This window comes from Oryctolagus cuniculus, chromosome 5, assembly GCF_964237555.1.
Source record: "Oryctolagus cuniculus chromosome 5, mOryCun1.1, whole genome shotgun sequence".
NCBI classification, from domain to species: domain Eukaryota; kingdom Metazoa; phylum Chordata; class Mammalia; order Lagomorpha; family Leporidae; genus Oryctolagus; species Oryctolagus cuniculus.
In genome coordinates this window covers 167,210,934-167,236,791 of record NC_091436.1, presented here as the reverse complement: position 1 = coordinate 167,236,791, position 25,858 = coordinate 167,210,934, and the positions used below count along the sequence as shown (strand labels likewise).

At 52.9% G+C, this 25,858-nt stretch overlaps 2 protein-coding genes across 8 annotated transcripts in view; one reads left to right on the top strand and one right to left on the bottom strand.

The window, feature by feature from the left end:
* Window positions 1–8,237, bottom strand: part of MYLK4 (myosin light chain kinase family member 4) — a 116,520-nt gene extending 108,283 nt beyond the window's left edge. For 3 of the 6 annotated variants that reach the window (XR_011388854.1, XM_017350515.3, XM_051855898.2), the window contains exon 1: window positions 8,105–8,237. Coding sequence is in view for 2 of the 6 variants with exons in the window: in XM_017350515.3 (XP_017206004.1) it covers window positions 8,105–8,160 (56 nt within the window). In the remaining 4 variants the exon portion in view is untranslated. The other 3 variants (XM_008274290.4, XM_070074491.1, XM_008274291.4) reach the window with 2 other exon arrangements.
* Window positions 3,972–24,927, top strand: WRNIP1 (WRN helicase interacting protein 1). Of its 2 annotated transcripts, none has more exons than XM_051855905.2 (7): window positions 3,972–4,969; window positions 6,781–6,972; window positions 8,167–8,408; window positions 16,523–16,752; window positions 22,551–22,706; window positions 23,558–23,637; window positions 24,232–24,927. In XM_051855905.2, the coding sequence occupies exons 1-7, from the start codon at window positions 4,136–4,138 to the stop codon at window positions 24,505–24,507; spliced, it is 2,010 nt and encodes a 669-aa protein (XP_051711865.2). In that variant the 5' UTR covers window positions 3,972–4,135; the 3' UTR covers window positions 24,508–24,927. The 2 variants fall into 2 exon arrangements, with proteins under 2 accessions (XP_051711865.2, XP_051711866.2); XM_051855906.2 differs by having other exon boundaries at window positions 3,982–4,969; window positions 8,242–8,408.
* The last annotated feature ends 931 nt before the right edge of the window (window positions 24,928–25,858 follow it).

The window sequence follows — 25,858 nt, the reverse complement described above, 5'->3', positions numbered from 1 at the left end:
ACTGGGAAAAGGTGTTAAAATGCTAGCAATTGTTATCCACTAATAGATTTTCCATAAAAAGTATGTATTATCTTCAGAAAAAAAGTTTAGGCCTTACAGCTATTAAAAGAAAACACATTCAAAAACTTCACAGTTGTATCTGTCATTATTTAAAATATTTTTGTAGGTGATCACGCCCATATATATGTATATATTTACAGGCAGAGTGGACAGTGAGAGAGAGAAACAGAGAAAAAGGGCTTCCTTTGCCGTTGGTTCACCCTCCAATGGCCGCCGCAGCCAGCGCGCTGTGGCCGGCGCACTGCGCTGATCCCATGGCAGGAGCCAGGTACTTCTCCTGGTCTCCCATGGGGTGCAGGGCCCAAGCACTTGGGCCATCCTCCACTGCACTCCCTGGCCACAGCAGAGAGCTGGCCTGGAAGAGGGGCAACCAGGACAGAATCCGGCGCCCCGACGGGGACTAGAACCCGGTGTGCTGGTGCCACAAGGCAGAGGATTAGCCTAGTGAGCCGCGGCGCCGGCCCTTATTTCTATAAACGTTTAAAATCAGGGCCGGCGTTGTGGCACAGCAGGTTAAGTCTCCGCCTGCAACACCAACATCCCATATGGGCCCCAGTTAGTTTCGGCTGCTCCACTTCCAATCCAGCTCCCTGCTAAAGAACCTGGGATAGCAGAGGATGGGCCAAGTGCTTGGGTCCCTGCACCCACGTGAGAGACCTGGAAGAATCTCTAGGCGCCTAGATTCAGCCTGGCCCAGCCCTGGCTGTTGGGGCCATCTAGGGAGTGAACCAGCAGATGGAAGATTTCTATATCTCCCTCTTTCTCTGTAAGTCTGACTTTCAAATAAATAAATAAATCTTAAAAAAAAAAAAAAAGTACCTGCTTCAGTGATGTTTCTCTAACAGTTGCTCTGGGGTGTCGCTCCCCCTCTTCGTGGAGGAACGACACAGGACCCTGCGCTGTTCTTTCGTCTGCTCGGCCCTCCCCGGGGTTACTGCTGGTTCTTCCCGGGTTGGCTACTATCCCTTCCACCTCCGTGGAAGGGCAGTTCCCCCTAGCCACATTCCCCACTTCCGCAGGGGAGCGGCACACCGCCGGCCGGCTCTCTGGGGGCTGCACGGGTTCCCTTAGATGTTCCCCATAGATGTTCCTGGTGCATGCCATCTCTCTCCTCCTTTATAGTCCTCCTCCGCCAATCCTAACTCGGCTGCCCACACGCCGAGTACGCTGCTCTCCAATCAGGAGCAAGTCCTACAATTTATTAGTTGAACTGGAGGCAGCTGTGCGGAAGCTGTTTACTTCTCTCCCAGCGCCATATTGTGGGAGAGCAGATGCATAGAATAAGTCTTAATTCGAGTAACTTAGTATAGTCCGGATTGCTCCCCACATGGGGTACAAAGGTTATTTTTTTTTACACAATTTCAAATTATTTGACGGTCAAAGAAATAAAGATTTTTACTTAACTAGTATTAACATATTTTCTTTTCTTTTCTTTTTTTTTTTTTTTTTTTGGACAGGCAGAGTTAGACAGTGAGAGAGAGAGAGAGAGAGAGAGAAAGGTCTTCCTTTTTCTGTTGGTTCACCCCCCAAATGGCCGCTCCGGCCAGCACCGCGCTGATCCGAAGCCAGGAGCCAGGTGCTTCTCCTGGTCTCCCATGCGGCTGCAGGGCCCAAGCACTTGGGCCATCCTCCACTGCCTTCCCGGGCCACAGCAGAGAGCTGGCCTGGAAGAGGAGCAACCGGGACTAGAACCCGGGGTGCCGGTGCCTCAGGTGGAGCATTAGCCAAGTGAGCCGCGGCGCCGGCCCATGTTAACATATTTTCTATTAACCTACTGTTGAGCCTACAATTCTAGTTAGAAAAACATCTAATCATCAGAAAATGATTTCATTTGTACAATCCCAGGAGGCTGGGTTGAAAGAGAGCCCCTGTCCTTGGTGCCTGTGACACAGTCTCTCTCCTCCTTACCTTATAGTTCTTCTGCCCTGCTTTGATGACTGGGAGTTGATCTCTGACCAAAGATTAATTCACTAAATTGAAGCAGTGGTGCAGTAAGCTCTGCTGGCCCTACAGGGTTCCAGATCACAAGATCCATGTGGTAATTCATACCCTCTTCACCTAGGTCCCGTCTGGAGAGGACGGGACCTCATCAGGAAGCCAGGCCCTGAGCGAAATCTGTCACCTGCGGCTAGCCCGCAGACTGCCTGGAGCCCATTGTGCCACCACCGAAATTCCAGAGGACGCAATGGCCATTCTATCGTTGACCAATCAAAGGAGGGCAGAGAGCACTTTGGACCAACCAGAGATCTGCACAGGAGCTGAACACGCCCCCTTCAACCCCAGCTTCGCCTGGAGACTTCTTACCCTTAATCCCAGGAAGCATACAGCACTAAGTAATAGCTGCCCATTCTCCTCGCCCTGCGCTTCACGAAGTAAATACCTACTTCCCCCACCTCGCTGTCAGTGATTGGCTGACTACGTGTTTGGTGAGTGAACACAGTCTTTCTGGGGGTCCCACAACAGGAGCACATACCTTACAGCCAACACGTACTGAAGAAATTACATTAGTGTCCCTCATCCAACTCTAGCGTTCAAGAAATCCTCTCACATGGGAAGGCTCGCAAAATCCACAGGTGCTTGTTCTTTGAATAAAACATGCCAAGAATGCGGCCTTGGCCTATTCTGAGTCGGTCAGTCCGAGAACTGTGGGTGGCTGCACACAGGCGAGGTTCTCAAAAGCGGTCTTCTTGCACAAGGAAATTCTCTGGTCACATCAGTGAGCATGGGACGCAGGCTAGGGTTTGCCGATTGTTCCTCCTCTCTCTGCTTGGGAAAGACCCACCGATAGCAAGAGACCGGGGTCTAACCTAGCCCGGAGAGGACCACAGGTGGCGGTTCCCGGGAACATTTTATCCGCACAACAAGACAAGGGCTTCCTGCCTTCTCCCAGGAAGCCGACCCCCGCTCTGTTAAACTGTGCATCAGGGTCAGCCACCTTGCCCTCCCAGGCCTCAGGGAGTAAGTACCCTTGCTGTTATCTGCGGTCAGTTTATTTCATGGGCTAAAATCGCTGACCCTTCAGAGGGAAAACAGCAAACTGAAAACGTCCCTACGATAACTCAATAACACGCTTTTGTGCAAACTCCGGCAGATTTCAAGCCTTCACTCGCCTTGTCTAAGGTATTTTTTGAAATGGGAGCTTTGAGGTCACACATTCGAAGACGCACGCTCCCACTCATGTTTTGATCTTTTCGCCGCACTTCCGGTGGTCATTTTCATTCTGCGAGGCTGACTGGAAAGGGTGCCCACTTAGCACTTAGTGACGATGACAGACCGCTTCAGGCCTGCTTCCAATTTCCAACTAGAAGCAGGCGCGTTTTTGGCCAACGGTCCTTGGCTAAACGACCACCAAATCAAAAAGGGGGCGAGGAAGTCCCTTTGCTTCTTCCACAGGTGCGGCCGTTAGTGTTTTTCTGGTTGTTCCTGTCTTTTGTCCAGTTTTCTACTGCAGCGAGTTGGGGCTTTCTCCATTTTTCTAGTACAAACAAGAGACGCCGATCCTCAGCGTCCGTTCAGCCCCCAGCGTGAGGGGAACCGAAAGCCTCTCCGCCCGCCAAAAACCTCTCCACCACCCTTCGGGCTCCTCCCGCGAGGCCTCACAGGGCCAAAGGCCCGCCGTCCCCGTCACCGCGCAGCCTCGCGCACGCGCACCACGCCGACCCTAGCGCGCCCCCAAAACGGCGGTTCGCGGGACCGGAAGTGGGCGCTGCGCGGCCCGGGCAAGCGACCGCGGACTACACTTCCCAGCGTCCCGCGCGAGGCACTGCTGGCGGCGATTGGGGCAGCCGCTCGCGGACTACAGTTCCCGGCGTTCCGCGCGCAGCGTTGCCAGGGGCGGGGGCAAGCGGCGGCGGACTACACTTCCCTGCGCGTCGCGCGCGGCGCTGCCCGCGGCCAGCGGAGGGCGGGCCGACGCGGGAGCTCCGGACGTGAGGCATGAGCGGCGCCCTCCCCTGGCCCGCGCGCGTCCTGCCGCCTCCCCGAGCGAGGGTCGCGCGGCACGGGGCCTAGCGGCGGGCCTCGGAGGTCTCGGCGTGCGCAGGGGCTGGTGCGGCCGCGCCGGGCGGCGGCCGCCATGGAGGTGAGCGGGCCGGAAGACGACCCTTTCCTGCTGCAGCTGCACCCGGTGCAGTGCCCCGTGTGCCAGCAGACGATGCCCGCCGCGCACATCAACTCGCACCTGGACCGCTGCCTGCTGCTCCACCCCGCGGGGCACGCGGAGCCCGCCGCAGGGCCGCACCGCGCCGGGGAGCGCGCCAAGGGGGCCTCGCCGCCGGGCGCCAAGCGGCGGCGGCTGTCGGAGAGCTCGGCGCTCAAGCAGCCGGCCACCCCGACGGCGGCCGAGAGCAGCGAGGGCGAGGGCGAGGAGGGCGACGACGGCGGCGAGACCGAGAGCCGGGAGAGCTACGACGCGCCGCCCACGCCCAGCGGCGCCCGCCTCATCCCGGACTTCCCGGTGGCGCGCTCCGGCAGCCCCGGGAGGAAGGGGTCGGGCAAGCGGCCGGCGGCCGCGGCCGCCGCGGCGGGGAGCGCGTCTCCGCGCAGCTGGGACGAGGCGGAGGCGCCCGAGGAGGAGGAGGCGGTGGGCGATGGCGACGCGGACGCGGACGCGGACGGCGAGGAGGACGCGGGGCGCTGGGACGCGGACGCGGCCGACGCGGCCGCCGCCGCCGCCGCCGCCGCCTTTGGGGCCGCGGGCGGGAGCCGGCCGCACTCGCGGGCGCCGGCGGCCGAGGAGATCCGGCAGATGCTGGAGGGCAAGCCGCTGGCCGACAAGATGCGGCCCGAGAGCCTGCAGGACTACATCGGCCAGAGCCGCGCCGTGGGCCAGGAGACCCTGCTGCGCTCGCTGCTGGAGACCAACGAGATCCCCTCGCTCATCCTGTGGGGGCCGCCGGGCTGCGGCAAGGTGAGTGCCCGCGTGGCCGGAGCCCGGGTGGGCGCCGGGCGGTGCGGAGGCGGGGGTGGGAGAGGCACCTCGCGGCCAGCGCCCAGGTGCACCTGCCGGCCGCGCTCGGAGCAGGATGTGCGCTCGCCGTGTCTGTGCTGCGGCGCCTCTCCGCGGCCCCCAGCCCCGCTCCGAGGGTTAGTGACCACGCGGCATCGCGAAGGGCCGCTTTGGAAAGGAAAAATGGCATTTCTGTTGCGCTTGCTTCCTTGTGCTGAGCCGACCGGTGTCCATTGATGCCTGGAGGGAGAACGTGCTTGGCAGGACCACGGGAAGCCGCCCGCCCCGCTCGGCGTCTGCGTCTCGCGGTGTGTGTGTGTTCACAGGGCTTTGTGCTTGAAGGGGAAAGCGCGAGTGGGTGCTCCGTTCCGTGTGCCCCCCGTCGGAGCGAGCGGAGGGGGCGCCGGGCTGTGCGGGTCTGGAGCGCACTTGCAGGAAACTTCTGAGGAAGGCAGGTGGCCAAGGGCGCGTCACGCCACGTCCGCAGGTCGTGGGAGAGCGAGCGCCCGAGTGAGGCGCAGGCAGCTCCGGGCTTTGAGGGTCAGACTCGACCGGGGAGTTTGTGTTTTCCTGTTTGCATCTTTCCCAGCTCGACCACACCTCCCTGTGCGCACCTGGCTCCCCGTGCCCGCCTGTCGGCACGCTCGCTCTCCCTTGGGCCGTGCCCAAGTCAGAGCTGTCCTGATGGCTCCTCCTGGTGACGGTGGACAGCTTGTTGTTCCCCTGTCGGGAGTGGAGCAGTGGCTTTCGAGCATGACAGTGGATAGTCAGCTGTTGGTGGTGCCCCATGGCAGGAAAAGTGTCCCTAGGGAGACGGTGGGGGCGCTCATAGCAGAATTAGTGCGCCGGATGTAGGGGCCAGGCCGCGCAGTGAGTGATGCGCCAGCCGGTGGGCCCGGAGCCTGGTCCGGAAAGGCGCGGAGGCCGAGACGTGTGAAGCAGCAGCCACCGCGTCTGACGCTCTTGGGCTTTTAGAAAGTAAAGCGGCACCTGTCCATTCAGGAGCAGAGCTGCCCCTCGTCAAAACAGTCTCTGCTCTCGTCCCCAGGACCACAGTGCTAAGGACAACAACGGTAGCCGCTCCACACGGTGCTTCTGAGCACCTGCTCGGCGCCAGTCGCTACACTGTGCCTTCCTTGGGTCGCCTTTGTTTCCCAACAAGTGCTGACCCGACCAAAGTGCTGTGTTCATCTGCCAGGGTGGACTTTGGGAGTGGGCACCCAGTGACCTCCAGGGCTAGTGAGCTGTCATTGGTCGCCGCCGCAGGCCCTGTCCCTCCTCCCCCAGCTGCTCTGCGGAGCTCCCAGGTCCAGCTGTTGGCTGCAGGCTCCCACCTAGGCCCTCCGCTGCACTGCTGTGTTGGCCCTTGGAAGGAGAATCTTCCCTCTTTGGTGCGAGGTCACAGCTGTCACCCAGGCTCTGCTAAATCAAGGCTTCCAGTCTTACTGGAATTCCATTGATCTCAGAGTCCCCCAAAAGGGCATCAGAAGGGGTGAGGGACAAAGGGGAAAAGGTCAGGATTAGCCGGAGGGTTAGCCGCTTTGCGGTCTGACTGATAGCATTGGTTTTGTGGGTTTCTGGTTTTTGTTGTTGTTGTTGTTGTTGTTGTTTTTAATTTTAAAAAGGGTTTTGTGGTATTTCATTGTATCCGTGCTGCCAAGCATTGCTCAGAGTTCAAGTTGCTTGGTAAAGACTGCCGGTACTGCTTGTGGTACCCATGGGTGCTGCCCTCTCTCGTCTCATCGGCTTTTCATGTGTCTCATCTTTTCTAGACCACTCTGGCTCACATCATAGCCAACAACAGCAAGAAGCATAGCATAAGGTTTGTGACTTTGTCTGCAACAAATGCCAAGACAAATGATGTGCGAGATGTCATAAAACAAGCTCAGAATGAAAAGAGCTTTTTCAAAAGGAAAACCATCCTTTTTATTGATGAGATTCATCGGTTCAATAAATCTCAGCAGGTACATTCACTTCCTTTTACCTTTTGGTCACCAAATAGAGTGTGAGGCGTGTAAGATCACTTAGAAGAGTAGGAAGCACTGTACCGGTGCCAGGCACAGCCGCCGTGATTATTAATTCTGCCTACAAAGCGGCATAAGCTTGGTAGCCGGTTCTCAAGCCTGTTTCCCCAAACTTCTTAGTGTGTTTGGGTAACAGAAATGTGTTATCTGTCCGTCGAATGGTGGGCGTAGCCCTGAGCTGCATGTAACGAAAGGCTGCTGGGGATCAAGTCTCTAACTTGAAGAACTTTGTGTATCAGACTGTTAGGAGTCATTGTGAACAACTTAACTTAAGGGCATTTTAATGTGTTTCATTTATCTCCTACAGAACATAAGAGTTTGTATTTTCTGTGGCTTCAGGCTCTCATTAAGGTGAAAGTTACAGGGTCTGAACATTTTATTTATTTAAATGGCTTTCTAAAGTAAAAGGACATTATTTCTAGAAACAAAGCCATTTTTGGATTGTTTTTTACATAGACATTGCAATGTCTTTCAGGTATAATTTTTCTTTGATATATTCTGTTGTAACTTTAAATCGAAGATAAAACTATTTCACACAGCTCTCCTGAGTTGTGTATGTTCTTCACCTAACTTGAATTTTCTGGGAAAAAGATCCTTTAGAGTTCAGACTGGATGTTAGCATTCTGGTTCGTGCTGGACCTCTGACTCATCTCTTAGGACTCCTTCCCATAAGACAACTGATAGTTGCTATTCACCAAGTTTGTCAGGAAGAATAACATTTGATTCAGTACTTTGAGTGCAAGAGGATTTTGGAAATATTAATATTTTTGTATTTTCTTACTCTTCTGTAAATAGCTGTCATAATAAGCTTGGTGCCAGTTCAGCCTTGGCTAGAAGATACTTTTCTAAATAAAGAAGTCACTTATGTGGAAATGAAATTAGAGTTTTGCTTAGAGCTGTTAGTCTGCCAACCAGAGATCAGACTTAGACATTGGCAGTCCAGAAGTTGTGTTTTAGATTTAGCCAGCGAGCATACTTGCCCAAACGCTGTGCCCGCAGTCAGTAACTAAAGCTGCTATTCTGAACCCTACAGAGGAAAACCAGGAAAAGGAAGGAAGGGGTACCGGCTTACCTGGGACTCTGTGGGCGGCTGTTGACTGGAATCACTTTCTTCTGTTTTCCTCCCATGATTAGGACACTTTCCTTCCTCACGTGGAGTGTGGGACGATCACTCTGATCGGGGCAACCACTGAAAACCCTTCCTTCCAGGTCAACGCTGCTCTTCTGAGCCGCTGTCGGGTAATCGTTCTTGAGAAGCTTCCAGTAGAGGCAATGGTGACTATTTTAATGCGTGCGATCAACTCCCTGGGAATCCACGTCCTGGACTCTAGTCGTCCCTCTGACCCTCTGAGCCACAGCAGCAACAGCAGCTCCGAGTGAGTTGACAGTGTGCGAGTCCCAGGGGCACACACTGCCCAGACGGTCTCCTGGCAGAGAGCCAGCAAGGGCTGGGCCTCAGCACACAGCGGGTGGGGCAGAGAACCGCTGGTGTGCGGTACATGAGGGGAAGGAGGGATTCTCGGGGGAAGGAGGGATTCTCGGGGGAAGGAAGACCACGTGTCGTGGAGGTGAGCTTTGCAGCCCCCAGCGGAGGAATCGAATTCTTGAAGCGGCAGAGTCGCTTTGCAGTCCATCCTCTGCCATTTGCTCTGTGCTTCCGGCTCCTTGCCTAGCACAACTTCTACAAGTTTGGGGACACTGCAGGAAGCCTTATCATTCTAAAGGCTCGATCTTGCTCATTGAATAGAGCAGACAGGTTCCTGACATACAGATCTTTAGGAAATTATACTCAGATTTTGATTTCCTCTTTTTCTGCAGTCTACTGTTTTAAAAACACTTAAGTAACAAGTAATGCGACTTGTAACCGTACAGTTATTTCAACCTTTTTTTTACACTCTTGAAAAGTCAAGCTTAGTCCCTGAACGTAAAGGCATTTTTACTGACAGTCGTAGAGGCGCTGCCTTTGCTGCTGAGTTGCTCAGTTTCTGCATCGTGAATATAAATCGCAGAAAGTCAAGTCCTTTGCGTGTGCTAGCGCGTGCTCTTCAGAAGCCATTTGTTCACGTGCGGCAGACGCGGCGTGGCGGAACATGATCCGGTCTGACGAGAAGCCGCTGCCCACCTCTGCTGCGGACTGCAGCTGCTCGTGCCTGCCCTAAGGCCAGGTTCTGGAGCCGCTCTTCTGCGGGGATTAAAGCTCGGCACAGTTGTAGGCCCGGGGTTTAGGTTTCAGCAGTCCTCCCTGTGTGTCTGGCCTCCCCATTTGCTCCTGTCTCAGCTGTAGAAGAAATCTGTGCCCCCTTGAAAGCCTGGAGTCATTTGCCTGCGGGCCCCTGGGCAGAATGCGGGTGTTTTATTTTAGGGTACACTTGTGACGGGGTAGCCGTTGGGTCTGGCTACAAGCGAAGTGGAGACCCTGCTGGAATCAGGTGTGCTCCGACTGGAGTTCCTGCCAGACTCAGCTGTGCATTAAAGACAAAGGGAAAGAGATGGGGGTGGGAGGGCGGGGTCCCCGCAGCTTTCTGTGTTGTTTCCTGTGTGCTGATCCTCGTGATCTGCCACAGCGCTACATCCTGCATTTCGTTTACCTGCCTGACTTTCACTCACTCTGTGTTGTGATTTCATGATTCACACCCCAGCAAGCTTTTTAGCTGCTTGCGTTCTATTCTAGTTCCTGAAGTGGAGTGCCTGATAGAAAAGTGAGCCAGTGCTCTGGGCCTGCTGAAACTGAAGTTTACCAGAGAAGGTCTCCCTGTCCGGTAGACGGTTCAGTCTTTCCACTAGCTTAGCATCAGTCCTGGTTAGGACTTCCCTCATTCTTCTGTTTGCTTTTGTTCCCCGCCTTCCAAGGAGAGCTGGGAGGACAGGGACCTTCCCTCTTACGCATATCCCAGCACAGGGCCGGGCGTGTGTTTGTGCCTGGTAAATCACTGGTGAGTTAAGGCTAGCCTTTCAGAGGAGAGGGAGTTTACCTCTTACTTACTTGGGTGTAACTCATCTTAAGAGGTAATGCCCGGGATCGAGTGCCTTTTGTTTGATGCTCTTGCTCTCTTCACCCTCAGTAAGCAGAGTGAAATTAAAGAAAGTAAGCTGAGATCCACTGACTGACCTTCTTGTTAGCAATTCTGAAAGACATTAGCTTGGGAGAGAGACAGTGAACCACAGAAAGAACTCTTAAAATTGTAAGTGGTTTCCTGATAGAAGTACCTGCCACCCTCTTGCCTTGGATAACGATGAATTGTATAGCAAAATTTTACTTTCAAGTCCCTGCTGATTGGCTTTAGCTGTACATACATCCTGGCCTGCAAATCAGATTTGATTGTGCTAATCTCGCTGGGGGAAGGACCTTCTCCTGTGGGGATTCCTTTCTCTGGGAAGCTGTGAGTGTGCATTCGTATTCTTTGTGCCATGTTTTGGTGCCTCAGACAGCAACGGAGCGTTACAGAAAATTCCTCATCTTTTGAAAGCTGTGCAGGAGAGGTGAGCTGGGTTCCTGGATATGGCAGCCAGTGAGGTTGCTGCAAGACCATTTTTGATTATGCTTGAGGAGTTGAGTTCTCCCACAGGGTACATGTGTGCATGATAGACTTCCATTAGCATGAAGTGAAAGGGCTTTCCCCTGCATTTGTTGACTCAGTAGAATTGCAGGCCCTGCATACACGAGGCATTGGCAGTGCTGGGAAGCATGGCCTGTGCTTTTAGCGAGCACACAGGATGATCAGGGCTTGGTGAGCAAATCGGCTTACAGTGCCAGGCCGTCACCACACCACACACTGGGGTGGTGGGGAGAGAGAAGCATCCAGAATACGTGGAATCAGTTTTTTGCCTCCTATACGTTGAGTGTTGAAGGAGAAGCAGAATTTAACAGTGCCGTGGAAAGCGCCTCACCTAAGCCAGCATTCCTTTGGTTTGTATGGCTGGCCAACAGTTTCCTAGTGTTAGGCTAAGTGCATTTTGGTCACATGATACCAAGCATACAGTCTGTAGACTGGGTTAGTTTTGGAGGCCGGGAATAAACATCCATTGTCCCATGGAATGGTCTGCTGGAAATGAAAAGATAAACTAGTATGCAGTGATCGTGGCGCTACTGGCTGCTTTGGAGGGTTGTGGGTTCCCACATCGTAGCACACATGCATATTCAGAACACCCCTACAGACTGAGTTGCTTATGGAGCTCGAGTGCCTGCGCCTGGAGATGGAGGGTGAGATGAGAAGCCCAGAGTTCCCGGCAGAGTTCCGAGAGCTGGCTGAAACCTGGGAGGCAGCATCTGCCCCTGCACTGGCCGTGGCCTAACTCTGAGGCCGGGCTTTGCTGTCACCACCTACAGAGGGGTCCCCAGACGAGGGGGCCGCAAGGCAGGGTGGCTTTGGATCTTCCCATCATTTGTTTTTTCCTTTTGTTTTGTTTTTGATAAAGATTTAAGTTATTTTGCCTGTCTGCCTCTCAGATAGTCTTCTCCACCACTGACTAGAATGACGGTGGAACACCAGGCTGGGAGGTGCTGGCCAGAGGCTGAGTGGCCGTGGGTGACAGGTTAACCATTCTTGTGGAAATGGTTTACTGTAAGATGGAAAAGATACATTACTGTAGTACATTAATGTAGTTTTAATATAAAGGAAAATGTCCATTGGTGTACATTAATATGCTTAAAATCAAGAGAATATTTAATGTAAATAAAAAGATACATTAAAATGATGCTGAAAAAAAACCAGCATCCAGAAACATAGATCTCGTGGACCTTATGTTAGCTTTACCAGAACGACAGTTTGATTCTCAAGTCCCAGAATCCGGAAGACCAAAGTCAGGGTGTGCCCGGGGGCTCAGGGGAGAGTCTTCTTCCATCATCTGGTGTCCACGGCACTCCAGTCTCTTATGTCCATCTTCATGTGGCCTCCTTCTCTGTGTCCCTGTGCTTTCCCTCTTATAAGGACATTTATCATGGATATAAGGTTTACCCTAAATCCAGGATGATCTCATCCTGAGAGCCTTGATTCGGTTCCATCTGTTTCCAAATAAGGTCACATTCACAGGTTCCAGGGGTTGTGACGTGTCTGTTGAGGTCACTGTTTATCCAGTAGATCCCTGGACCAGGTGTGTGGTACAGTGTAATTTGGAAAGACATCCTTCCATGGGAGTCAGCAGAGAAAGGACATGATCCGTGGAATGTGTGTTCTTTTACTTTACGTTCACTCTGATTATTATGGACACACCAGAGTCTGGGGCTGTAGCTTAAAGATGTACAATTCCAGGGAGGATGCTGTGGGCCAGACTAACGAAAATGATTGTTGCCGCCTGTAAGTACAATAGTTAACGTTTACTACCTGCTCACGGTGTGGCGGGCACTGCTGGACATATTCTACACGCCTCGTGTAGTCCTCAGTATTAGAACTGAGACAGAAAGGTTAAGTAGCGGGCCCGCAAGCGCCTAGCCTGAATGTGACAGAATCTGTTTTAGGGTGTGCTGACAACGAAGGGACCACAGTTGCTTGAACTGGGGCTGGGCACCGTGCTGAACCAGGGTGACCGCTGGTGAGTGTTACCATTCTGATCTTTCTTTGTACTCTGCCTTGTGTAGGGGCAACTCTGCATTCGTCTGGGCAGGGTTCAGGATAGAAGATTCCCACTAATGTAGCACAGTGCCTTCTACCTCTGTCTGCACATCACTTACCTGGAAGACCCTTGGAAAACACACAGGCCCAGATTCTGTCCCTCGAGTAAATCAGTAGGTTTGTCATGAGGTTTCAGCACCGGGCTTTGAGCAAGTTCTCTAACCTGATGCACGTCCCTGGTTGAGATCACGCACAGCAGCTGCCGCCCTGACCGTGTAATACTCCTTTTCCTTAGTGAAAGAGATTCACAAAATTTGGTTTATAATTTAGGGAGGGAGAGTTTAACCCAGCCGTATGTATGTTTTTGTTCTGCGATGAGATAACAGGTACTCCTTCTCCAACGTGTATTTCCAGCCATCTTAAGTAGTAGCCTCCGAATCCCGGTATCCTCGCCAGAGCAGCAATGTCAGAAGGTTCAGGCCCTTAAGAAAAAAGCAGGGAAGGAGGGAGCTTCCCTTACGCCTCTGTTAAGAGCCCAACTGTCTGTCTGTATTGCTCATTCCCTTGTAGGTAGGATGCCGTGCAGTTTTGGGCCTTCCATCCCCAAGCATGTCACATCATCTAATGCTGTTCCGCCTTTAGAAAGCTGTTTTCAAGTGCAGTACATTTGATAAGTACATGCTTACAGTTAAAAACAGTAAGTCCTCTAGGTGGGAGTGCTCTTCGTTACTACTTGTGCAGAGGGGATTGCAGATGCTAATGCAGGCTCCCCTCGCTGCACCATTCTTGGCCTGAGTTGTCTCACCTGCTCCAAATTCTGAGCTCTCAAAGTGTGTTATCACCTGTCAGAACTTCATGGTGGGGACGGGAGTTCAGGCTACGCCCAGAGAAAGATAGGGCCCTTAGAACACTCTGCAGTGTTCTAAACTCTGAATTTCCACTTTGAGTGCCATCAGCAGCCCCACCCCATCCCCTTTTCAAAGATGTGTTGCAGCCCCTTTTTCTTGGGTGGAGTTGCTGCTTCGTTTGAACCTTAAAATGCCCTTCTTTTGGATGTGGTGAAGACTGGGATGTGGATGGTGCCCCAGGGAGCAAAGAGGGGGGAGCAGCGGAATGGGTGGTGTTTGCTGTAGCAGCACCCTGAGTCCCGCCAACAGAGCAGTAGAGCGACTTGTGCTCTGGTTGGTAGTTTGCAAATCCAGGGGAAGCCCCCGTCCTCTGAGCAGAGGACCCCAATGGCAGCGCACTGTGTAATCTGTGGGGCAGTCCACTGGTTGGCTCCTCTGCTGCTAATAAGGCTTGTTCTATTCCTTGACCGCGTGGGAGGAATGGTGGCGAGAATTGGGTCAGTGTAGTAAGTAGCAGCGTATAGAAGGGCACCCATCTTGTCTCTCTCCCAAGAGCACTCCAAGACTCTTAATGCACAGAAATAACAAATTTGAAGAAGAAGAATAAAAGATACTGTTTTTAAAAGGATTTGTTTGAAAGGCAGAGCAAGGGAGAGGGGGAGAGACTGAGTGAGGAAGTGGTCTTCCGTGAACTAGTTCACTCCCCAAGTGGCCACAACAGCCAGAGCTGGGCCAGGCTGAAGCCAGGAACCCAGAATTCCATCCTGGTCATCCACAAGGGTGACCGGGCCCAAGCACTTGGGCCATCTTAAACTGCCGTTCTGCATTTGTGGGGAGCTGGAATGGAAGTGGAGCAGCTAGGACTTGAACCAACACTCCAATGTGGGATGCTAATGTCACAAGTGACGTGGCACCTGCTGTGCCACAATGCTGGACTCCAAAATCATTTTAAGGTGGTCTAGCAGTAGATTACTGTTCTCCTTTGCTTATTTTTAAAATAATGTACATTTTTAAAAATAACATTCAGAGATCTGAGTAACTTATGTGTTTTCCAAACAATTATTTGGCTATTAAAGATGTGAAACTATACACAATATGATTCCAGTTTGGTTCACAAAATTGGATGTAAGTCAGTGGTTGCACAGGTACATGGATCATAAAGGAAACTCCACAGATGATGGTTATCTCTGGGTGATGGACATGGGGCTTTTTTTCTTTGTTTGCTTGTTTTTCCTGTGTTTTGCATGCAATTTTTGAAAAATGTTTGATTGTGCAGATACTGAACGCCTGTTACCCACCAGGCACTGAGGATACAAAGAAAGAATAAACACCCCTATCCTCCAGGCGCTCAGCATTTAACGGGGAGGAGAGATGACGGGAGTAATCAGAAGCAGCTCAGGATCCAGGGTGGGGCAGCACCTTAGGACTGACAGGGCTCCCCTCGTGTTCCTTTGTCTTTCCTCAGTTACCCTGCAGGCGTTTTGTTGCTAGGAAGCTTTCCAAGGAGAGAGAAGGCATTGCTTTTGTTAGTGCTGAAGCAGGAATGAGATGTCGGAGTTCTCCCTCCTAACAGTCCCCCCTGGCCCCTCCCCCTCCCAGCACACACACAAATAGTGTGCAATTACCAAGCCTCGAGTGGGCGCTTCCCTATCAGGTGTGCCACGTGCTGCTGCATCCCTTACATCTTTTCTGTAGAATGTCTTTTGTCCATCATTCTCTTCTAAATTGTCTTCCAAAAATTCTGCTCAGAGTTTGTAGTTGAGAAATGACCCACAGACTGTGCAGGGTGTCAGCGATGTAACTGCAGCTCCAGGGCCCGAGTGGTCGTGAGTCGGAAGAGAGAGCAGTGTGTTGTAAAGCTAAGATGAGCTGGGGGTCCTGGGTCTGATGAGGAACCCACGATGAACAGCTGGAAGGCTTGGCTGTAGTGCGTGCAATGTGGAATGGTGTTATTCCAGTATTCACTGAGTGGGTGGGTGTACCCCCAGCATACCCTTGGGAACCTCCCTCAGCCCAGCCCAGTGGATTACCGCGTGTTGTTTTGTGAGTAGCTGATTTGCGCAGTCCTGGTGGACTTAGTTACTACTGCACATATTTTCAGTTGAAGGTTGGTGATGATACGGGTGAACTAACTTTGAAGTTATTTTGGCTACACAAGTGTGCAGCTAACAACTCAGCCAAGAATTAATCATCCCTTTAGGTAATGAAATGTGTTAGATATCTCGTCCAACTACATTGGGAATAGTACATTTTGCTGAATCAGACTTGAGAGCTGATCATAGTTGAACTTTATGAAGGTCCAAAGTTAGAAAAGTAATTATGAATTTTAGTCCTGATATTTGGAGAGAGAATGCATGCCTTACTTCTGTCTCACAGCTAAGTTCTGGCGGAATCTTCTGGCCTATTCCAGGCTAGTTACCGCTCTGCTACCCTGTGCAGATTTTGTGTGATTGGTATCTACTGTGCCGCAGTACCCAAAATGCCTTGGGCCAAGATTCTAGACCCCTTGCTTCTAGGTCCTGCTTAACCTAGGTAAGTTAGGTAACTGGGGCTGAGGCTTGTTTGTAGAGTGAAGAAACTTAGCCACATGATGGAGGGCCTCTCGGAGCTAGTACTTGTGTTCTGATGCAGTGTGTGGGTGACCTAATCAGACCCGCCTCTTCCTGGCATGTGCTACCTTTGAGCCATGTTTTCCAGGTCTAACATGAGGTATGGGCGTTTCTAATGAAGTTTTCACTGCTCTCTCTGGTTGACTGTCAGGCTCTCCCTCACGCAGCTTCAGTGTGTGAGCCTGCAACTCCTAAGGTGCCCTGAGATTCCCCCGAGGCTGGGAGGTGTGCTGAGCTGCCCTCTGCACTCCACGGTGCAGCCGTTCCTACTCACGCTGCTCAACTGCATTCAGAACAAGGGACGGAGCCCTGGACTTGGAGGGCAGTTTCCCAGTGACCTTATTGAGGATTAGAAGGGGCTTTGAGAAGTTGGTGGAAAAATGAAATTCTTTAAACCCCCCCCCCCCATTCACTAGGACATGCAGCAAAGCGAGAGAGACGTGCATAAGCTGTGTGACAGTAACTAACGCTGGTTGTGTTGCAGGCCTTCTGTGTTCATAGAAGATAAGGCGGTGGACACTCTGGCTTATCTCAGTGACGGCGATGCCCGGACTGGCCTGAATGGACTGCAGCTGGCGGTGCTGGCCAGGTTAAGCTCTAGAAAGATGTTCTGTAAGAAGAGTGGGCAAGCATACTCTCCCAGTAGAGTCCTCATCACAGAGAATGACGTGAAGGAAGGCCTCCAGCGATCTCACATTCTGTATGACCGAGCCGGTAAGTGACTGATGCGACCAGAGCAGAACCGTGAAGGAAGTCCGTGTGGGCACACGTACTCATTCCCGGGTATCTCACCTGTAGCCGGGCCCAACGCACCCCACTGCTTCTCACTCAGAGCTCTGTGTTGGTGACAGAATAAAGCCCTCCCACACAGGGCTGGCCTTTTGTTTATTTTATTTATTTATTTTTTTGACAGGCAGAGTGGACAGTGAGAGAGAGAGACAGAGAGAGAAAGGTCTTCCTTTGCCGTTGGTTCACCCTCCAATGGCCGCCGCTGCAGCCGGCGCACCGCGCTGATCCGATGGCAGGAGCCAGGAGCCAGGTGCTTTTCCTGGTCTCCCATGGGGTGCAGGGCCCAAGCACCTGGGCCATCCTCCACTGCACTCCCTGGCCATAGCAGAGAGCTGGCCTGGAAGAGGGGCAACCAGGACAGAATCCGGCGCCCCGACCGGGACTAGAACCCGTTGTGCCGGCGCCGCAAGGTGGAGGATTAGCGTATTGAGCCACGGCGCCGGCCTCCTTTTGTTTATTTTTTGACAGGCAGAGTTAGACAGTGAGAGAGACAGAGAGAAAGGTCTTCCTTTTTCCGTTGGTTCACCCCCCAAGTGGCCGCTACGGCCGGCACATCGTGGCCGGCACACTGCGCCGATCCGAAGCCAGGAGCCAGGTGCTTCTCCTGGTCTCCCATGGGGTGCAGGGCCCAAGCACTTGGGCCATCCTCCACTGCCCTCCCGGGCCACAGCAGAGAGCTGGCCTGGAAGAGGGGCAACCGGGACAGAATCCGGTGCCCTGACTGGGACTAGAACCTGGTATGCTGGCACTGCAGGCAGAGGATTAGCCTAGTGTGCCGCAGCGCCGGCCAAGGGCTGACCTTTCTAAAGAGAGGCATAAAGCAGAAGCTACCCTGTAAAGAATCAAGATAAGTTCTCGCATTTGAACTTATGGGCTTCACGTTCATCTCTTGGGGTTGTTAGTATTTTCCCATTACTCTCTGGAAGCACCTTATAAGCACAAGCAGTTTTGGAAATTTGTGCCTTCAGTTGACTGAATAATTCTCAGATCATTTGCAGTGGCAATAAGTAACAAGAGAACTAATGTAGTAAATGACCTACTGGTTTAATTGTGAATTAAAATCTTTAATTTCTAGAGCCTAAACCAGAAAATAGGCTTACATGGATCTCAATGCCTTTGTTTCACAGTTTGAAAAAATTTTAATTTTGTAATGTGCACTTCTCTGTGAGAACTGTATTTACAGACAGCAGCTCTTATTAAACCTGATCTGGCAGTATTGAATGTCATAGCACAGCACATTCGCATCTTTTTATAACAGAAATGGGAGATGCAGATAGCATTGGATTAGGCTGGACTCTAGGGGCTTGAGCAGTTGTGACTGGATAGAGTCGTTCTGCAGTTGCTGTGGGATAGAATTTCCACACCTTTAAAAGCTCTGCCGTGAAAGGAAGCCGGTAATTGGACAGTGCAGGTCTCACGTGGGCTGTGCCACGTCTGTGATATTTCCTGAATATGCAGAGTCCTTCCTTCTGCTTAGAGAAGGGGGTGGAGGGGCTTAAGAATGACTTTGGCTCCAGCAGGCTCATAGCATGACCCAGGGAGGGTGACCGAAGCTTTTTGGTGGTAGTGTGGGGTGTTTGTTAGTGTCAGGCACATGTTGGACACAGTCCTGTCTATATTCTTTTTATTTTTATTTATTTGAAAGGCAGAATGACAGAGAGAGACATAGATTTCCATCTACTGATTCACTCCCCAAATGTCTGCAGTAGCCAGGAGCCCAGAACTCCATGCAAATCTCTCATTGGGGTGGCAGGAACCCAAGTAGTTGGACCATTATCTGCTGCCTCCCAGGTGCATTCGCGGGAAGCTGGATCGGAAGTGGAGCTGAGACTTGGTCCCAGACGTTTCAGGACGGGGTGCGTGGGCTGTAGGTATCCCAGGCGGTGGATGAACCTGTGGCGCCACAGCATCTGCCTCCTGTGCTGTGTGCATTCTCACACGTGCTTGTCTCTTGGCAGGGCCCTGCAGATGGCCAGCCCTCCACGTGCCTTGGAGCATTGCATGCATGCTTGGAACATAGAGGTCATGGGTGTGGTAGAGCCTTGCTTTCCTTTCGACCACATACAGAAGTGGGAAACACGCACAGAAGAAGCTTCTTATTTATTTTAGATTGATCTGTTTATTTGAGAGAGTTACAGAGAGAGAAGGAGAGACAGATCTTCTGTCTGCTGATTCACGCCCCACATGGATGCAGCACAAGGGCTGGGGGAAGCTGGAGCCAGGAGCTTCCAGGTCCCCCACATAGGCGGCAGTGGTGCAAGCACTTGGGCCGTCTTCCTCTGCTTTCCCAGGCCATTAGCAGCGATATGGGTTGGGAGTGGAGCAGCCAGGACACAAACTGGCCTCCTGGGATGCTGGCGTCACAGGCAGCAGCTTTACCCACTGCCACAATGCTGGCCCCAAGAAACAGTTTTAGGAGGTGAAGAACATTCCCACGTGCTGGACTCTGGGAGTCCCCTAGCAGCATTCACCCTCCCTTCTTGGGGTGTACCAGAGGAGACTCCTTTTGACTGGACTGGTGGGACTGTTCTTCCACATTGTTTCAGTCAGTGAAAATCTGTATATGATATTCACTAACAATCAGAGTATTTTATAGATACTTAACTCTCACAATAGCCTCAGGAGGGAGGTAGCTCTTACAGATGAGAAAACTTGCTTAGGTTTACAAAGCAAGCCGTCAAACGGATCTGCAAATGCAGGTCTGGCTGGACCCAGCCGTGTCCTCGCTGTCTGCAGTTGGCTCTGTGTCTGCCCCGCCGTTGCTGATCTCACCCCAAGCGCCTTCCTGGAGGGGCACCTTTTCTATACACACACACATGCAGAGCAGATACTGGGGGCCCCGCACAAAGGACTCACGGAATCTCTACCTCTGGGCTGCCCTAGGAATTGCTGGGGGCAGTGAAGGCTGCGGCAGTCGAGGGAGCCCCGTGATCTATACGTCTTCTAACGTCGGTGTGTTCTGTACCTCCACGCCCTCCGGCGTGCCTGCTCACAGGGCTCCACAAACACTCGGGTCAAATCCTGGAGTAGGTTCTCCTGCAGGCTGTGTTCCCAGTAGGGCTGACAGAAGCAGTGCCCTGGAAACTTGCTCGTTTGTACTGTTGGGGCTTTTGTAACCCTGGTGAGATAAACATCTCACCCCTGCAGTTTCATGACTTAATTTAATGTCACCTCTTACGCAGTTGCATACTGCTCGGATTCATAACTGAAGAAGCTTCCACATAAGAGCAGATTCTGTGCTGTGTGTTGACATCAGGGTTCTGTATTGCTGCAGCCAGCGCGCTGTGTCCATAGACTGCAGGTTTTTGATTCAACCACAGGCCGAAAGCACTTGGAAGACCTTTTCTTGTCATTATTCCCTAACTGCTCACCTAGCATTTACATTGTGTTAGCTGTAAGCTGGAGATGATTTAAAGGATATGAGATGATGTGTGTATGATACACGCGGATCCTGTGCTGTTTTAATGTAAGGGACTGGAGTGTCGTAGATTTTGCTATCCATGGGCATCCTGAATCCAGTGCCCCGTGGAAATCAGGGCATGACGATAATGTGAAACTACAAGTTACGTAAATGTACATAAGTGTACATTTATGTAAATAAACAAAAATGGGGGGCCGGTGCCTTGGCTCACTTGGTTAATCCTCCGCCTGCGGCACCGGCATCCCATATGGGTGCCAGGTTCTAGTCCCGGTTGCCCCTCTTCCAGTCCAGCGCTCTGCTGTGGCCCAGGAATGCAGTGGAGGATGGCCCAAGTGCTTGGGCGCCTGCACCCCATGGGAGACCAGGAGGAAGCACCTGGCTCCTGGCTTCGGATCGGTGCAGCGCCAACCGTAGCGGCCATTTGAGGGATGAACCAATGGAAGGAAGACCTTTCTCTGTGTGTCTCTCTCTCACTGTCTAACTCTGCCTGTCAAACAAAATAAAATAAACAAAAATGGGAGTAGCACAGAATAGCAGGTTGGAACACTGGGATGTTTCTCTAGCGCTTGCTGTGTGCCAGATTAGCTAATACAGTCCTCTGAGGATGGTTGACCCTGTTCATCTCATTTTGTGAGTGAGAGCCCTGGGGTGAAGAGGGGAGCAGTAATTTGCTCTTGACCCTGTGGCTAGGAGTTTGGAGTTGACGCCCAGGCTGCCTGGCCCTGGTCGCCATTCTCTAACTCAAACTAGTGGTGCTGCTTTCACGCCGAGCCCGGCCACGGTGGGGGAAGGTGAATAGCCTGTGCCGCGGAGTATACATCTGACAAAGGGACGAGAGGTGCTTTCCCCTTCCTCACACCCTGTGTGCCTGAGTCTGCCCTCCCAGCCTCTCCCCACTGCTCACTCCAGCCTGCAGAGCACAGGGGCAGACCAGGGCGACGCCTGCCCAGCCAGTGTCCGTGACGCACTTCCCTAGGGAAGCCCTAGGACAGGGGCCGCTCAGTTTGCCACAGGAGTCCAGGGGTTTGGCTGTCGTCATGCCTCTGCCCTGGTGCTGCGCCAAAGCCAGAGCCCCGGGGCCTGCATCAGCCTCTCGGCCCTTCCCCCTTGGTAGGCCAGCGCCTGGTCACTTGCTGTCTTCTCTTCTGAGGACCAGCGTGGTGAGCTGCTGTGAACTGTTACGGGGGCCCAGGTGCTGTGCCCAGCCGGTCAGTCTTCGTGTTGACAGGAAGGACTCAGGCCAGACGATGCTTAAGTGAGAGAGGCTGCACAGGAGTGAAGAAACACGGGGCCGGTGTTGGACTGCGGGAGGTTAAGCGGCCTCGGGTCGCTCACATCCGGCTCAGAATGCCAGTTTGAGTCCTGGCTGCGGTGCTTCTGGTCCTGCGTTCCTGCTGATGCACCCTGGGAGGCGGCCGGACGGTCCCGGCCACCCGTGTGGGAGGCCTGGGTGGGATTTCTGGCTCCAGGCTTCCACCTGCCCTGCCCCAGGTATTGTGGGCATTTGGGGGGTGAGCCAGCAGGTGGAAGAGCCATCTCTGTGTCTCTCAAGGAGATGAAATAAACACTTAAATGTTTTTAAAACATACATGTTTTTTCTAAAGCACATTTCACTGCTTTGTCTCCACGTGAATCCGGGGTGAGAAACAGGGTAAGCCCGGGGGAGGGAGGGTGGGCTACAGTGCCTGCAGGTGAGAGCTCTTTGTCCGTGTGCTGGCTCCCTGGGATGCTGTCGCACAGGTCCCCGCACTGCGGTTGTGACTTAAGTGCCACTCCAGGTATCAGAAAGGCCGTGGGACATGACTGCTCAACACATGGGCTGTCTGTCGCAGCTGCCTTTGCCACTTGGTCCACCCTGATGCCACAGCCAGGCCCGTGCTTGACTTTGCTCAGACAGTGGGGGCACAGGCTGGAAGCCGAATGTGAGGCTCAGTTTCTAGTCTCGTGTGTGGCAAGTGCACTGTGGTGAAGGAGGACCGTCTTTCAAAATGGACCTCCCTCCTCCAATCTGTCTGCACCTGCGCTTGATGTGGGCATTCTCGTTTGTCTGGCAGCAGCCTCTTCTCGAAGGGCCTGGGTTGCCGGACTGGCACCCAGCCCCGCTGCAGACTGCTGGGGCATGTCCCAGACTTTGTGCCCTCCCAGCCAGCACAGTTTGAGGACAGTGGTCCAGCCCCAGTCTCCTGTCCCCAGCTTTCTCAGGTCCTTTAATGGGATGGCCTTCTTAAAATCCGCCAGTGCAGTACAGCTGGCTTGGGTGCCCTGCCGTGAGTCCCGTGTGTGAGTGGTCTCTGGTGCGCAGGAGAAGAACACTACAACTGCATCTCCGCCCTGCACAAGGCCATGCGCGGCTCAGACCAGAACGCCTCCCTCTACTGGCTGGCACGCATGCTCGAGGGGGGAGAGGACCCACTCTACGTGGCAAGGAGGCTGGTGAGGTTCGCCAGTGAGGACATCGGTGAGTGTGCCGGCAGGGGCCCCAGCCCTGTGTCCAGGACGAGGGTGTGGCGTGACGAGATGAGCATGGCTTCTGTCTGGGGGCCCTGCGGGGCGGGGGGAGCCCTGTGTCCAGGACGAGGGTGTGGCGTGACGAGACAAGCATGGCTTCTCTCTGGGGGCCCTGCGGGGCGGGGGGAGCACTGTGTCCAGGACGAGGGTGTGGCGTGACGAGATGAGCATGGCTTCTGTCTGGGGGCCCTGCGGGGCGGGCGGAGCCCTGTGTCCAGGACGAGGGTGTGGCGTGACGAGACAAGCATGGCTTCTGTCTTGGGGCCCTGCGGGGCGGGACCCAGTCTTCATGTTTTGGTGTGCCTGTGCTTTTTAGTGTTTGTGCCCCTAGTCACCATTTTGTTTCCTCCTGGGGAGTGCTTGTACTAATGGGCAGCTATTCAGAGGATTAAATAGAGATATTTGAAGTGCACTTTGCACGCGGGTGATTGGTTTTCACTGGGCAGCTCCTGGGGTAGGAGTGAGAGTCTGGACACCAGGAAGACAAGCTCTCCTCCCCGTTGTCTTAGTGTTTCATTGTTAATGTAGTCACCCCTGTGAATGTCTCCAAGGCCTTTGCCCGTTTGCTTGTTGTACAGTCTTATTTTCCCTGCCGAATAGCAGAATTACCCACAAGGAAACGGTTCTGACGCTGCAGAGTCCACTCGGGAAGCACTTCTGGGATGAGTTGGTGTAGATGGCCGCTGAGTGGATCTTTTGCTGCTGGTGACTGTGGGCCGAGTCTGTAGGCGCTGCTTGTGCGTGGGAGTGGAGAGGCGGGATAGTGTGTGTGACTTACACTTGCCTTTGTCTCTGTGGCAGGTCTGGCAGACCCGTCTGCGCTAACACAAGCAGTTGCTGCCTACCAAGGCTGTCACTTTATAGGCATGCCTGAATGTGAGGTAAAGTAATCCGCTCCGGTCTTTGCAAATCAGTTCCTTTCCCTTGTACTCGGCCCTTTTGGGGGATTTGAACTGTGTCCCGCCTTCCCTTTGATGTGTTTGGCCCTTTGGCCCTCTGAATGAATTGCTGGGCCTGTGAACTCCCATCATAGAACCTTAGACTCTTAGTGAGAAGAGATGCGTTAGGTTATCAACAGGTCATATTATTGGTCGTCGTCAGGAGTTCTGGGGTTCACAGGACGTGCTCCAGGCTTCGTGTGGGGGCAGAAAGGTTGGAGGAGCAGGACCAGAAGCCCCCGCAAGTTCCCCTCCAAACAAGCAGCTTCATATTCACCTCTTTGGTATAGCAGGAGGTGAAGAGAAACTGCATTTAGTAAAAAATTCTTCAGTTGAAAATAACGGGAACCACTGGTTAAGCTTACTTCCCGTGTCATAGACTTTTCTTTATGTTAGCAGCTGTCCAGACCGGACAAGAAAGGGGAGATAATAGAGTCATGGTGGGACTAAAGAATCAGCTCAAGGTGTCGTCAGAGCGCCCTGCACGTGCCACGTGGCCAGCCCCTTCCTAGTAACGCGTGTGCTCCTGTGTTGTAGGTGCTTCTGGCCCAGTGTGTAGTCTATTTTGCCAGAGCCCCCAAGTCCATTGAGGTGTACAGCGCCTACAACAACGTGAAAGCCTGCCTGAGGAACCACCAGGGGCCTCTGCCCCCGGTCCCCCTGCACCTGAGGAACGCACCGACGAGGCTGATGAAGGATCTGGGCTACGGCAAAGGCTACAAGTACAACCCCATGTACAGTGAGCCAGTGGACCAGGAGTACCTGCCCGAGGAGTTGAGAGGAGCCGACTTCTTCAAGCAGAGGCGCTGCTGATCCGCTTGGCTCTGGCAGAGGAACTGGAACGGGAAGCTGGTGGCCTGGCGGAGCTAACGCAGGCTGCCGTTTGGTGCCAGAAGTTGACGAGTTCCGTAGGTGGAGGCAGTACTTAACTAAATGTGTAACATTGAAATTGTGTTCATTTGCACTCTGTGCAATGGTTATGCTTATGAAAATACCTGGCAGCTTTGTGCAATGAATTAATGTTATAAGGAATTATCTATTTTGTCATAGTATTTAAGTCATAATGTCATTTCAGAATTCAGTTCCGTAGGATTTCTTTTCCCTTAAAAAATGTATATTCTGGGTAGTTTCAATTGGTAAAGAAAATGTAATTGTGATTTAATACTGCATAGTGTTTTGGGTATTTTTTTTATATGCAAAGGTCTTATGAGCCAATAAAACTATTTCAAAGTACTCTTCCTCGGTTCGTTAATGCTCTCCCCTGAGAGGCCAGGCACCAACGTCTGTCTCCGTTGGGTTTGGTGGGTAGCTCCTGTGAAGAGACATGCGTGAGAAGTCAGTCTGTCTTTTGGAACATTAATTCTTTCTTTAAAATTTTAATTAAAATTAATTTTTTTACACACAGTTTTAAATGGTGTGTTACAGACTCCTGTAGTCACGTGACCATTCCCCACACTTCCAGTTTCCTCTTACAGCTCCGTATTTCTAAAGAGTAATTCCCATTTTACTTCTTGTGGTGCGTGTTCCCACGGGGAGGGGCGAGGCCCCTGCACGCAGTGGGCCGGTTCTCTTCTCCCTGGCGTGATCCCTCCTGGGGATCCCCCTGCCACCTCGGGGGCAGCTGCCAGCCGCTGTCCTGGGATTCCTCAGCACATGGAGGGAGTGGGCCCTCCGCTGCAGCCTGGGCTGGTGCCGGCAGGGCCCAGCCGTCTTCCCGACAGTCTCCCCGATGCCCGTTCTGGAGGTGTCCTTCCCCCTGCTCGTGTCACATCTGGTCGCCGCTGGGCTTCTGTGACGTTTATTGAGAAAGTAGTGTAAACCAAGGTAGTGTAGGCCAAGTGTCTGAGTCCTCATAGTAGTGAGCCGGGTGAGCCCACTGTTCACATTTTCAAGCTAAGGGGACTGGGGCACAGGAAGGTTAGTAGCTCCCTCAGGACCCCAGCTAGTACCTGCTGGAGGCAGGGCCTGGCCCTGGAGGATGTGGTCAGCCGGTGCTCACCCACAGACACCCGTCCTCCCCCGTCTCCCGGCCGTCCTGACTGGTCCTTGCTCGTGTCTACTGCTGTTCTTCCTCCTGTGCGTCACCTTTTGTCTCTGTTCTGGTTTCTGGGAGATTGCCTCTCCTGTATTTTTCATCTGGCTTTTAATTTCTTTTTTTAAAAGA

What these genes read in the sequence shown, in the direction of transcription:
- WRNIP1 (XM_051855905.2), top strand. Translation starts at nt 4,136, where the DNA reads ATGGAGGTGAGCGGGCCGGAAGACGACCCTTTCCTGCTGCAGCTGCAC. An exon ending in GGTTCAATAAATCTCAGCAG is followed by an intron (nt 6,973 to 8,166) that starts GTACATTCACTT and finishes TCCCATGATTAG; the next exon opens with GACACTTTCCTTCCTCACGT. An exon ending in GTTCGCCAGTGAGGACATCG is followed by an intron (nt 22,707 to 23,557) that starts GTGAGTGTGCCG and finishes TCTCTGTGGCAG; the next exon opens with GTCTGGCAGACCCGTCTGCG.